Source organism: Neltuma alba, unplaced genomic scaffold (assembly GCF_004799145.2).
Source record: "Neltuma alba isolate B1F8T4 unplaced genomic scaffold, ASM479914v2 tig00005020_pilon, whole genome shotgun sequence".
NCBI lineage: Eukaryota > Viridiplantae > Streptophyta > Magnoliopsida > Fabales > Fabaceae > Neltuma > Neltuma alba.
In genome coordinates, this window is record NW_021633946.1 from 114,071 (window position 1) to 128,354 (window position 14,284).

Sequence of the window (14,284 nt, forward strand, 5' to 3'; positions counted from 1 at the left end):
ACTACTTCCAATGCTTAATATAAGATCATGTTTAACTTTTATTTTAGTTCTAAATATAAGACCCCAATCCACTTTATCTCTCATATTTACTCAATTTTTTCCGAGATAGTCTTTCTAATAATTATAGTTCTAGTTAATACATTTGATTAGTGAGGATATTTTAGAAAAGACAACACCTATTTAGAACAAATAATTAACTCAACTTACTTCTTTAATCTCCTCAAATTAGTTAACTGGCTTTTATAATTAAAACCGGAGGTAGTATACTAGCCAGAGGATTTTTTTTTTTGCATTCAATACTTTTATTGAATGTTTTTGTTTGAAAATAATTAAGATTTTTTGTTGTTGTTTTTAATACGTTAAGAGATCACGGAAGGGACGAAATTTAGAATCTATAAAGAGGGAATGAGAGTTGGGTTCCAAATATTTTATTTAATTATAATTTAGTTTAAAAAACATTAGTTGATTAATAAATTTCAAATATTAATTTGAATTAGTTATAAATGTGAAAATTTTAGTTGCAAATCTCATGAAATAACTCATGAGATTTAAATGCTTAGTGGTGGAATATTTGATTCCTGTAACTGCCGATTTATATTTAAATTGCCCAGAATATATGCCAATTAATAGCTTAATTTTTATTTTTAATCCTCTCATTTTACTTGTTCATTTAAATCTGAACATTTTTTTTGTTAATGAGAAAATTGTAAATAAAAACCCCAAAATATGTAAAATTACAATTTGGGACTCTAAATTTGAAAAATAATAAATACAGACCCAGTTCCATTTTTTGCAAATATAAAATGTGGTTGAAATGTCTGAAATACCCCTCAGTGACATTTCAGTTGTTGTTAACTCCTGTTATTATTAATTCCCTATTTATATGTTGTTATTAATTTTCTTGCATTTCTTGTTAATCATCTAATTTTCATTGTTAATTCTTTTATTTTACTTGCTAATTCACACTTAAATATTTGCACATTTTTTTGTTATGTATATTTTTCTTTGCTATATGATAAATTGAATTTGATGGTTTGATGGTCATAATCTTTTTTTTTTTTTTGAATAAGTGGCCATAATCCTTTTAATGTACTAATATTTTTTCATCTATAGAATTTAATTTCATTTTAATTCAAGAAGAATGTAGTAAAATTTCATAATTTTTCAGAAGCAAATGGAAGTTAACTTGTTACAGTAGGAGTACAATGAAATTTTTCCTAACATTTTTTTTATATGAATATTCTTTTACTTTGTGTAAAAGATATTTTAATTTATTTATGGTTAATGTCCAACTAGCAAACCATTAATCGTTACTCAGCTCAAAATGGCTAAATAAGAAAAAGAATGATGAATGCTTACATATCTAGAAAGTGTGATTCCCAAAGTTTCTAACCCAAACGTCAGTGGTATTGGACTGCAAAAGAGAGTCTCTCTTTTATTCTGAAAATTTACTATTTAATTCAGCTTATATACATCATTAAAAATATTCTTAAAATATCTTAAAAGTTATGAAACACGTAATTATCAAAGAAATCAATAATTTGAAACTAACAATTGAAACCTTATAAGAGACTAAAGACAGAAGGAAAGCTTCATTTTATAAATTTGGATTAATATTATTTTTAGTCATTGAAATTAGCATTCATTTTAATTTTCATCCATGAAATATAAAATCAATTATTTTAGTTTCTGAAATTTTACCTCGTTTTAGTTTAGGTCTCAAAAAATTTAAAGGAATAATTTTATTCTCTAAAATTTGATTTTATTATGCTTCAACTTAAAATTTTTTATCTTTAAAACAACAATCATAACTAAAATAACATTAAATTTAGGAACAAAATTAATTTTTTTTCAAATTTGAGGGACTAAATTTAAAACAAAATAAATTTTAAAAAGTAAAATGCTTTTAACCGTATAAATTATTAGTGGAATTAGTTTTTATCATCTTGTCAATGTTTCAAAAAACAAAAGTTACTGGAATTGGAGGGTGTTTAAAACATCGTATAATTACTTTTTAGAAACACTTTTTTATAAATTAAGACAAATTTATTTACATATTTATTTTAACGTACTTCTGAAACTGTAATTTTATTCTTATCCAAACGTAAACTTAGTTGAAGAAGTCTAAAGGAAAACTTGGAAGTTAGGTTCGCTGATTTCCCATTGTCTATGTAGGACATGGTACGAGGGAGATCGGTTTCCTGGTCGCGAGAATTATGGAGAGCAGGAGGGCCGAAGTAGGGAAGCCGATGATGCTGCTGTTATGCGGCACCCTGGTATACTATCACTGTGCCTACCGGAATTCTAGCCTCGTTTCTTTGGTCTCCGATGTCTTCATTGTTCTCCTCTGCTCCCTCGCCATTCTCGGCCTTCTCTTCCGTCAAATGAACATATCGTAATCACCCAAGTTTCCTTTTTTTTCCCCTTCATCTTTCTCGTTGTACTATCCAATTAGGGTTTTTTTTTTTCCTTTTCTCTTCTTGTTCAATCTGCTTTTCTGTATATAACGATACTTTGACACGATTTAGTCTTAGCTCTTAGTTGACTTAAACATGGATGACGGGATTTCCTATTTCTCAATACTAAGTGCTAGCATAATCAGTTAGAACAAAATTATTTGGTCCTTTTGATTTTTGAATTTTTGAAATTTTGAATGATCGCCTTGGTTGGCGTCTTGGACGGCTGATATGATTTCATAAGAAGTGTATTGGTAGTATTGTCTATGTTGTGCGTATGTCTTTAGTCTTCTTTTTCATCAGATTCACGCTTAGATGCACAAGGAAGATGTGTGTTCTTCATTTGCAAATGGCCTTCATATTTTCAACTTATCTAATACACCCTGTCCCCTTCTGAAAAACTGTTTTAGGGTCCCAGTCGATCCACTTGAATGGCAAATAACTCAGGACACTGCTAATAGCATTGTTGCGTGGTTCGTTAATACCATAGGTGCAGCCGAGTCTGTATTAAGAGTTGCAGCAACAGGGCATGACAAGAGACTGTTTCTAAAGGTATTAGTTAGTTTATGCAACTTAAATCTATTTTCAGGTAGTAAGAAACAACAATGCAATCTCCAGAAATTGTGGTTTTTCTTTGTTGTTTTACGTATCATAAGTCTTTATTTAATGTTTACATAAGAGAAACACATGAGCATGAGCTATTTGAATTCAAGTTTTGCTAAGGCGTGAAACTATGGATGTTGAATTTAAAGTTATTGGAGCAAATGAAAATGAGCTACTATTGGTTCAAGTTATTCTATGGTTATGGACGTGCCTTTGAGAAGATTGGGAGGCAACTCACCATTTCATCTGATGGAATGTCATTAGTTTTGCAATTTATGCATCTTTTGCTTATCTTGATTGCATTTTAATATGTTTTCCATTCATTCGCAATCTGTTAACATCCTCTGCCAACATTCAAGGTTGTTTGATCATTGAATAAGAATTCATTCACCCTGCCATTCTCTCAAAGTGTTGGACTATTTGTGCGCTTAGATTCAAGAAAGCACTGGTTCATTTTTGACGGTTATAATCTCAAAGTAGTTGTCATGCATTGATTTTGCTTTTGATGAGAGGCATGTAAGAGACCTAATGGTGAAGAGGCATGTAAAAGAACTAATGGTTTATGTACATCTTATTTCAGGTGATTTTTTGCCTTTATGTATTGTCTGCTTTAGGAAGATTGGCCCTGGGTGCAACAGTTGCCTATGCTGGTATCTTACCTTAATATCCACTTTTCTTGTTCCTTCTTTTGAGCTACCAGAGTAATTAACTTTTTCTTTCTACCTTTTTCTCCTGAAATAGTGTAATGATTTTGAGTTCTAGATTTCTCTGCTTTTCTAGTCCCCAGCTGTTTGGCGTCAACCTTGGCAATGCTGTTTTATAGTTGCAAATTGTGGGCTGTATCTTTTTGATGCAGAGATGAAAACTAGAGCCAGTTAAGAATAATTATATGTCAAAAGAGCCAATTAACTAGAGCTATAACACATTTATATAATGTTAATTTTGAATTCCAATCATTAACATGGAGTGTCAGAAAAATGCCTGGAACCTTCCCCCCGGGGGGGGGGGATTTTTGTTCTACTTCTATATTCTTGGCCCATTTTATTCTTCCTACCGATCGTAAATCTTTTCCGCACCAAATGCAGATTTGAATTTATGGTTTAGCTGAGATTTATGTCCTTTATTGGTGCAGGATTATGCTTGTTTTGTCTTTATATGTTTATGGAGTGCTCTCACTCACTTAGCTCATGTATGGCCTGGTTCTTGGGAAAAAGAAATGACAACGGGGAAGAGCAAGACACAATGTAGCATATTAGGTTTGCACTTGACTTGTGGTGCAATTTTTTGTGTGTACATTGAAAGTTAGCTAATCACCAATCAAATAACCTATTGTGAATGATTTACTTTGTAAATTATAAGGATCAGAGGGGATGGTTATGCTGTTAAGTAAACTGTTGAAAAAGCCCGAGCAGGCCGCTTGACATCAATGGCAATCCTTTTGACATGGAAATAGAAACAGATGAGTTAATTGTAAACGTGTTATTCTGGTTAATACTATGCTTGGTTCTATTCTCAGCCACAATCCCCACATCTATGCCCTCCTCGGGTCGGTTTTAAGCTCAGTGCAGAACGAGGCACTTGATTGTGACACGACTTAGAGATTATACGGCTGCTAAAATTGAATCACTGGGGATTTTAATTAAATCGTGTTCTATGAGAAAAAACCTGGCTTGTTAATTACGGAGCATCATGCATGCTGAAATTGGGCCCAAACATAACAAGTGCGCATGATGGCTTAGAAACCATTTGCAAATTAACATCCTCTGATAGGAAATGAGCAAAATAACAGGGTGAGGAAGGGACAGCGTGTAGTGAAAAGTTGTCCCGCATCAAGAGGGAACAGTGTTTGAAGGAGGAAAAGGGCCAAAAAAAAATAACAGTGATATGTAAAATAATAAAGGGTTAATATAACTTTTGGTTCTTTAAGTTTGTTCTCATTTTGATTTTTATCTCTCAAGTTTTTTTTATTTAAAACATTAATCCTTATAACTTAATTAAAATCTAGATCATTTTGCCCTTTGAGGGGTCAAAACATATGATTTGAAATTTGAGATACTAAAACCAAAATGAGAACAAATTTAGGAAACCAAAGATTATTTATTAATCCAATAGTAAATGAAAATATTTAAATTGGAAATCTGGATATTGAAACATGGGAAAACCATGGTTCAAAAAACTAGACCAGATCGGCCGGTTTAGGTAGGAAACCTACCAGTTTTTCTGTTCAGTTCATCACTTGAACTAGGAAAAAATTGAACCCGTACAGACTAGATTTACCCGACACCAACTGGTGGTAACCTGCGTAAATTGTTGGTTTAAGGAGGTTATCCGATTCAATATTTTTATACGGGTTAAGGTGTGCCCAACACCCCAAACTATTTTTCCAAGTACACCCAGTGTCCTAAAGTAATTTTCGATGCATCCAGTGTCCCAAACTAATTAAAACGGTGCGTCCACATTCCAAGTTAACAGAAAAGTCTCGTTTGACCGTTACCTTACTGACTCAGCTGAAGATTGACAGAAAAATCTACATGGCGGACACAGACGTCTGATGTGTATTATTTGACTAAAGCTCCCAAACGAGTCCGGTAGCAACAAGTGTTTTTTCGAAAGGCAACGACGATGTCGACAAAGTGACCAGGGGAAAGTTCACTATGTTCTAGGAGGAGGAAAACAAACGCAAGTCGGATGAGGAGTTGATAGAGATGGAGATGGAAGTGTGTGGTGGAAGAAATGGGATAAAATCTTAAAGATGAGGATGGGATTGAATGGGTGGTACATCTGTCAAGATTTAAGAGGGTGGATTGGTGGTCTTTCTTTTTTTTAAGTTTTAAAACTGGCAAAAGATATGTTAGAAAAGGAGGAAATAAATTGAATTTTCAGTCAAAATAATACACATCAGACGCTTGTGTCTGCCATCTAGGATTTTTCCGTCAACCTTAGCTGAGTGAGTAAGGTAATGGTCAAACGAGACTTTTCTATTAGCTTGGGATTTGGATGCACCGTTTTAATTGGTTTGGGACACTGGATACACAAAAAATTACTTTAAGATGCTGGGCGCACCTGAAAAAATAGTTTGGGGTGCTGGGCGCATCTTGGCCAGTCAAAATAATACATCATACACCTATGTGTCCGCCACGTCAGTCAACCTTCTGCTGAGTCAGCAAATAACAGTCAAACTTAACTTTTCTGTTAGTCTGAGATATGGATGCACCGTTTTAATTAGTTTGGGACACTGGATGCACCGAAAATTACTTTAGGACACTGGGTATACCTAAAAAATAGTTCAGGGTGCTGGGCGCACCTTAACCCTTTTTATACCTGCTCAAAACATCGAGAATTCTGAGGAAAAAAAAACCAATTGATTGGAAAACGAAGAAAGAGGAAGAAGAAAGAAAATAGAGGAAAAGATATCTAAAATAACTTGCTTTACAAGAAAACTCTTGAAAATCATGGTAAAAAACGAAGTGAAAGGATTCTTTCAGGAGGTTCACATGGAGGAGGAGGAGGAAAATATGTTTCAGGAGGTAAAAAGTTTGTTGTGTAAGAAGACTGAAAAATAGAGAGAAGGGAGAAAAAAGACCTCCAACGAGACCTAATGCTAGAGATTCAAAGCTTTGGAAAATGACAAAAAAAAAAAAAGGGGAAGGTATAAATGACACCTCTGAGACTAAACCAACATGTAACAGACAGCTATTCTATTTCCTTCCCCCCCCCCCCCAAAGGTATCTGATAGTCATTCATTCCGTATTAACACACATATATATTTTTATATTCTTTTTCTTTTTCTTTTTTACCGTTTTCTAGAAGGGATATATTGTTCCTTTATTGCAATTATAATACATATCATATATCGTATTTATTATTTAATAGAATGTTTTTAAGTATTACTTTTATTAAAATATTTTTTATAATTAAATATGAATATTTTTAAAAATTTGATTTAAATTATATTTGTTAAATAATCACTGGTTCAACTTTGGGTCAATCCCGATCTAACTCATTAACTCTTAACCTAATACCTCAACTGATTCACTAACCAATCCGGTTTTTTTGAACCTTAGGAAAAAACCCATTCCACCCACCACACTTGAATTACTTAATCATCCTCACAATAAATCGAAAACTTTCCCCACCTTGGAACCTTCCCGAGACTTCCATACCAACAGGAAGAAAGCCCCAAGGACCAGTTAGCGAGCAACTACTACAAAAACAATCATCCAGTTCTTGTTAAACTATAAAGAATGAGTCTTGTGGACAAGCAAAACGTCCTTCCATGCTTCATAGAACATCCAGGTGATGCCTGAGGATGGCATGACCTTCAAACAGCTAGCACCCCATCCCCTGTAAAGCCCCAACAGACCCTCTTCTCGTACAACTTCCGCAAGTGCCCCCGCCATGTGTGGTGGGCACTTACCCTGCAAAGCTCCTACCATAAGGCGTTTTCTGGCCACCTCCAGGGGGAAGCTGATTGTGCTTGCAGTAAAACCTAGCATGCCACTAAGGTCAATCAGTACAACCATTAATGTCACTAACTAAAAACATTCAAGTTCTAACCAGATAGAAACCTATAATTTAAACGAGCTGCGTTAGTTGCCAGGCCAAGTGAAACATTAACGACGTTCTAGTTGAATATCTATCCAATCTATCTGATAATATATAAATAGCAGGAATTTTTTTTTTTTTTGGGTACAAAAAAAGTTTAGAATAATTGGATCCTGAGAGCTCACCAAGACCAGGGCATACATCTAAGCTTAGAGAGCATTTTTAGAGGTACTTACAGATTGCTCACCAACAATATCTTCACATTAGCAACAGGATCCAAACTCACAAACTTGTGGGTTATAAACCAACTCCTTATCAACTAAACCAACTTTTATTAGCTTGTGAATCTAATTTAATGTATTTGGCTTGTGAATCTAATTTAACGTATTTGACTTGTGAATGTTATTGGATTGTATGAGGCCGTGTTTTGTTTTTGTTTGTTTTTTGTTTTCCCTCTTTTTTCATAATTGAGTTCAAATTCAACAGAGAACTAGATATTTGCCTATACCCAACAATTGATACGTTTCCTCCCTCATTTAGTCTAAAACAGAGTGGAAGAATGACAATCAAAAAGCAAATAGATAATTTCTATATTAAAATATTTTTTTGGCATCACTCATTTGTTGGTTGCAACTGGGGACATGAAAGAATTTGTACGAATGCGTGGAATTGAACAAGAGAGATAAAGAGAGAGAGATAGACCATAGTATGAAGTCCAGCAATTACAACAGAATCTCTTACCTGCTAGAGCTCCAATCAAAAGCATCTCTGGCCGGTTTAGCGACTTCTTATTTTTAGACTGGCAGTAAGATTGCTTCATGGTGTCATACATGAAATAATAACACGTACTGTATGGGAGCATGCCAATTAATGTAGGTGAAATGCCAGAATAAAAAGCACCAATGCCACCCTCTTTATAAATTTTGCTAACTGCAAGACCTAAATTAGGGTAGGTCTCAGGACTTACAGTCAACCTATCCTGTAAGAAATCAAACCATGATCAGCATTGGGAGCAAAAGCAACAGACATGAATGCAGGGCTTAAATATTTTCAACTCTTGGTCATTATGAACTCAATTGACAAATATAATCCCATAGATTGTGGTGTCATCATGGAATTGTGATGCATGTTAACTGCGTAAATACAACAATAAAAAATAATCCATTTAATAATTCTACTTTTTACTTTATAACATATTCCAAAAGTACAAATACCTTCAACACTTCCAAGGGATGGCACGCAAGTGTGCCCATGATTCCAGCAGCTGCACCAGCCACAGCAACTGGAGAAATCCAAGACAAAGAAAAGTTCAAATCGATGCAACCTATCTGCAACTTGGGGCATTGCTTTTGCTCCCATTTCTCTTGCAATGAAGTCATTGACCGTTTTACCCACTCAAATGTGCCAAGCTCAATTGCTTGCGTAGGGATTATACGAAGCATATTGATTCCGTTCCCAGCCCATAGCCCCTGCCAACCCTGCTGATCTATTACCTCCAAGAAACTTCCCGTGATGTTTTTCGACCCAACACCAACCACCATTCTTGTTCTGCATGGGGTACAGAGTATGAGCTTGGTAATAACATTAAATATTGCAGACAATTAACTTTCACATGCAAGCTAGTAATTAGCAAATGCAAGCAGAACTTAGTATTTCACAAGGGAATTTGAACCAAAGAGGCTGAAAACCTTGCAGCATGTCGTCGTATTGAACTTGAGACTCAACAAAATGTGGTATTTTTTTCTTCTTCATGTCTCTGTTTAAAATTCTAAATCGCTACAATGATATTTCAAATAAATAAGAAACTAATCCCCGCTGAAGCAAGCAAAGGCTTCATTTAAAATTTTCAGATATTCGCTCACTGAATTTTATTTTTGGTAAAAGAATGGTATTACATGTTGAGAAACACACCTCAGAGTATATCTACACATAAGCATTTCAAAAGCACAGAGACTTTATTATATAGATGAGCATTGGACAAAAAGTATAAAACCGAAAACCAAGCATCCAACCTGATTGTCTCAAGGGGAGCAAGTACAGCTTTAGTCATAGCCCCTGCTAGCGCCCCACTTACAAACTCACCAACCTCTCTAGTCCCCAAAAATTCCTGAATAATGGAAAAGCCATGTCTTTATGAGGAGCAAAAACAACAATCCCATGAAATAAGCACTTAACCAAATATAATCATGATGCAACAAATACAGCCCAGTATAAGAAACTAAGAAATTTTTTTTCTATATTTGTCTTATTTGGTTCAATGGAACATAACAGATCAAAAGGCCCTCAATAAACTCAACCTTCTTAATCACCAGCATTCTTGCTACAACAATGATCTATAGCATTGCCTCTACCCTATCACAATTCTGGCATTTTGCTCCCCACAACTAACCAGTAGCCACACCTTTAAAGAACATTGATAACTGGATTCCAGCTTTGTTCAGCCCACAAGTTTTCATGACCAGTCACTTCTAGCTCATGCTCATTTCTGATTCAATTTCAGTACTAATTTACTCATGCACCATATGACTAAACCTAGCAACAATATATTCCCATTTCTCTAGCACAGTGCACAAGTGATGTGAATCAAACAGCCAAACTCTAATTATCAATAAATTAAAAAGTAATACTTGCCCTGAGTATTGTTAAAATTAATCAAAACGCATACCAAACTCCCCTAAAACAAAAAGTTATCCCAAAGTTTAGTTCATTTTTTCAATAAATGATATCTTATATGCTTCCGTCAGTGCTCCGGTAGATAGGTGGTTTTACTTTTCTCCTTTCAACTTTTATATGATCACCTCCTTATGTACCTTTCCATTTTTTTTCCTGTTTCCTAGTTCGTCTAGCTATCATCTTACGCATAAAATCAGGGATATAAATATCATTACTAATGTTAATATTAATATATACATTAGCATAACATTCATATGAGGGACTTCTAAGGAACATACAAGATTTTGCAGAGGCCAAGGCTATCTATCATTATTAAATTATTAAATAAATATGTATTCACATATAAATATAGATATTTAAAATACAATAAAACAATCTGATGAGGGAAGAAGATAGCCACTATCAGCCAACCCCTGCACCAGAGGATGATTCATGACACAGCCACACTCTGAGATCCCATTTGGTCCGATGCATTAAAAATGAGGAGTAGGGATTGAGATTGAGAAAATCTATTAAAAAAGTGTCTAGCAAGAAAGATTGCTTGTTACATGAGATTGGACAGACTCATATATGTGGGTTTGAGAAATACCAAGGGGGGAGATGGTATTTCCCAGTCCCACCTCTATAAATTTGTCTAATCCTATGTAACAAACAATTACCCATGTTAAATACTTTTTTAATGATTTTTCTCAATTACAGTTCTAGTTCCCATCCCTCATTTTCAATGCGTCGTACCAAACGGGACCTATGTTCATTGGAAGTCTGAAAGAGAATGCTAGACAAAATCACAGCCACATCCTGTGAAATGGAATATGTTGAATTCTCAACCACACTACCATGGTGACATAAACATCCAAGTACCAGAAGTGGCGCACAAACCCATGCATATATTTTAAATGGTCGAACAAAGAAAGGAAAAAATGACTATACTTCAGACCATAACATTATGTAAAATTAATAGGCAAAGAAGTAACAATACCTTACAAGAAATATTGACCTACAAGCAAACTACCAATGTAAGAGGTCCACATTGATAATATGAATGTACTCAGTACAAATTGAGATAAAATTGAGTTACTTGCTCAAAAATGTGTCCTTTTCATATTCTTATTGAACTCAAACAATCCCCTGTCGATTACTGGTCCATCAAATAGGATTCCGAATTTAGACAAACATAAAAGACTAAAATAAATAGACAAAGATTCATTATGAAGAAACTTCCGAATCTAGAGAAAAACAGGGTGAAGTCCAAAGCAAGTTACTTCTTAGCTCCAAAGCCGCCCTCCCCATCGTTCCAATAACAAAAAGAGCACAAATAAAGCCAACAACTTGAGGTCATCCGCAATAAATTCTTTCAACCTTCCCTTCCAAGAGATGGCTGCCTTTTATATTCAGTGTTTACTGTTTTACCACCTTGGGCGTTTCCAGGCACCGAAACTTTACTTGTCCCTTTTTTCAAAAAATAAACTAAGTTTTCTGTTCAATATAAATTAGCAGGAAAAAAGGACTCACCCTGAGGACGTGCTTGATGTCAGGCAGTTGAAATCGAACATCAAATTATCTACTTTCTCGATGCCCATCTCTTTTGGAAGCATTACGTAGACATCTCCGAACACCCCATGGCCCCCGCCATCACTCCCGCGGTTCTTCTGCGGTAGTGATTCAAATTACATTCTGTCTTGTTAGCGTGTAAGGTAAATACGATATGCATATGTATATATATATACACTTATGTATGTATATGTATCTATATTATGTGTGCGCGCGCGCGCGAATTATAAGCATGAAGCTGCAGGCTTTGTGATCGTAAGCAACGAAGAAAACAGAAGATCCTAATACGAAATTAATGTTTTTGGCAAATAGAAGTTACTAGAGCTATGAGACAAAGAAAACTCTGGGAGTGATTGAACTGACTTGCCTGAGTGAGGGAAGGGATTTTAGACATTAGATACTTCACTCTGGGTGTCGGCTTTTCGCCGGGATAATGCAAAATTTTGCAAATTCTTGCCCGAGCTATATCATTCTGGTTCTCATATCTGGCTCGAACTAGGGTTTTGTTCAAGGGTTTAGGGGCACTTTCGCCCTTCCCCGCGATAGATATATTCGGTGCCGCGAAAATTCGGAAATTTAAAGAATCTGGTCCATCCCGCTGTCACCGAAGGGGAACATGTACATGAGAAAAGCAGTTAGTTATTACTATCATTTTTTCATACGAGAGCTGAGAGGGAATTATGAATAGATGAACAGATTCTTCGCAAATGAATCAGTAAAATATATCATATATTTATTTTCATCCTAAATATAACATTTATTCTTAATATAAATATACTAATAAATATATGTATATTTAAAACCGGAGGAATATTTAAACATCCAAATAAAATATAAAATTTATAATAAATCAAATGATTCTTACATAAAATTTTGTGAGTTAATTTGATTGACTGAACGAATAACTTGTTAATTAACTTACTCCAATATACGTAAATTTTATTCATGCATCATACTCCTCCGATCCTTAATATAAGACTTAATTTTTGAGTTAGTTTTGATCCTAAATATAAGATTCATTTATCATATTTATTATTTTTTCTAAATTACTCTTACAGATATTCTCTCAGCCATAATTAAGTAGAAGAGGGAGAGGAGGTATTAAAAAAGATGATTATGGTGTTTTAGGAAAAATGTGTCACTTTTCTTATAATTAACTAACTTACCTAACTTTCTTAATCTAATCAAATTAATTAAATGGATCTTATATTAAAAATCGAAAAAGTACATTGTAAGTTAATGTCCCGTTTGATATGGGGAACTAATTTCGAAAGAAGCAAGAGTGAATACTAAAAAAGAAGAAGCAAGGATTGGTAATTAAAAAATGAATACTTTGTTGGCTGCACCTATGTATGATGCATCAATTGGTAACACATTTGAGCATTCAAATACTAATAAGTGACTTATATTATCCATTGTTTATGAATCATGTGTTTATTATGATTTTTATATTTTGTTTGGATGTTCAAGTATATGATATGTATTGATTGATTCATTTTTCATACTTCAAGGAATCTGTATTCATTTATTATATTTTATATTATTATTTGTTGACATTTCTTGGTAATTCTCTCTTAGTTCTCGTGTATTACATCGATCTTTAATATAAAATATAATTGACTAATTTAGATAGGTAAAAAAGTAAATAAATTATTTAAAGTATTTATACTTATTGTTTTTTTTTACAAAATAATTATTTGACTTATAAACTAATATATAATTCAGTAATACGCATAAGTATTTAAAGAGATTACATAACATGTGTTGTAATTAAGCCATTTATTAATATATTTATTTTCTTAAAATTAGTTAATTGTATTTTTTTACCAGCAGTTAACTGTGTTTTATTATCTTATATTAAAGATCAAATATACAGTAGTAGTAGTAATAATAGATATAATAGATAAACCAAATCTCGTTGTATAATATATATATATATATATTGCTAAAGTATATGTATCCTCTTATTGGATGCAACTCTATTTGAAGCACTATCGGGGACTAAATGTAGGCATCTCTCTTAGCGGGAATTCAAGTTTTGGTTTGTTATGTTGTGAGAGACTTGCTCCTTCTGCTAGACCCAACTCACATTATGTATAATATATATTGATTCATATTCTATAATTTCATAGCATAGGTGGACTCCTAATGTGTCATTCTCATAAATATATTATATATGCACCAAAAAAATGCATTTCTTCTGGGTGGAGAGGAGAAGGTTGTACTAATTATTACACACTACTAAATTAATTAACAAGTAGTCAATAAGTTAACTCATAAATATGATACATATTAGAGGTACACTAAGTTACAACGGAAGATGGCTAATGATGCTTCCATTGTTATTAACTATCAATTTTATGGCCCATGCAATATAGTCTAACATCATCCATAGATACACAATATGGTATCCTCAACCAGATGCTATCCTGAGGCAATGTCATTCCAACACAATC

The 14,284-nt window shown here is 33.8% G+C and overlaps 2 protein-coding genes across 2 annotated transcripts; one reads left to right on the top strand and one right to left on the bottom strand.

The window, feature by feature from the left end:
* Positions 1-2,195: 2,195 nt before the first annotated feature.
* On the top strand, positions 2,196-4,445 carry LOC114746476 (reticulon-like protein B22). The gene is made up of 4 exons (XM_028934692.1): positions 2,196-2,395; positions 2,867-3,008; positions 3,640-3,709; positions 4,192-4,445. Exons 1-4 carry the CDS (start codon positions 2,217-2,219, stop codon positions 4,305-4,307), a joined length of 507 nt encoding a protein of 168 aa, XP_028790525.1. The 5' UTR covers positions 2,196-2,216; the 3' UTR covers positions 4,308-4,445.
* A 2,735-nt stretch (positions 4,446-7,180) lies between these two features.
* Positions 7,181-11,829, bottom strand: LOC114746481 (probable mitochondrial adenine nucleotide transporter BTL1). The gene is made up of 5 exons (XM_028934697.1): positions 11,790-11,829; positions 9,617-9,711; positions 8,819-9,152; positions 8,346-8,583; positions 7,181-7,548 (listed from the first exon to the last, which is right to left on the bottom strand). Exons 2-5 carry the CDS (start codon positions 9,652-9,654, stop codon positions 7,295-7,297), a joined length of 864 nt encoding a protein of 287 aa, XP_028790530.1. The 5' UTR covers positions 9,655-9,711; positions 11,790-11,829; the 3' UTR covers positions 7,181-7,294.
* Positions 11,830-14,284: the final 2,455 nt, after the last annotated feature.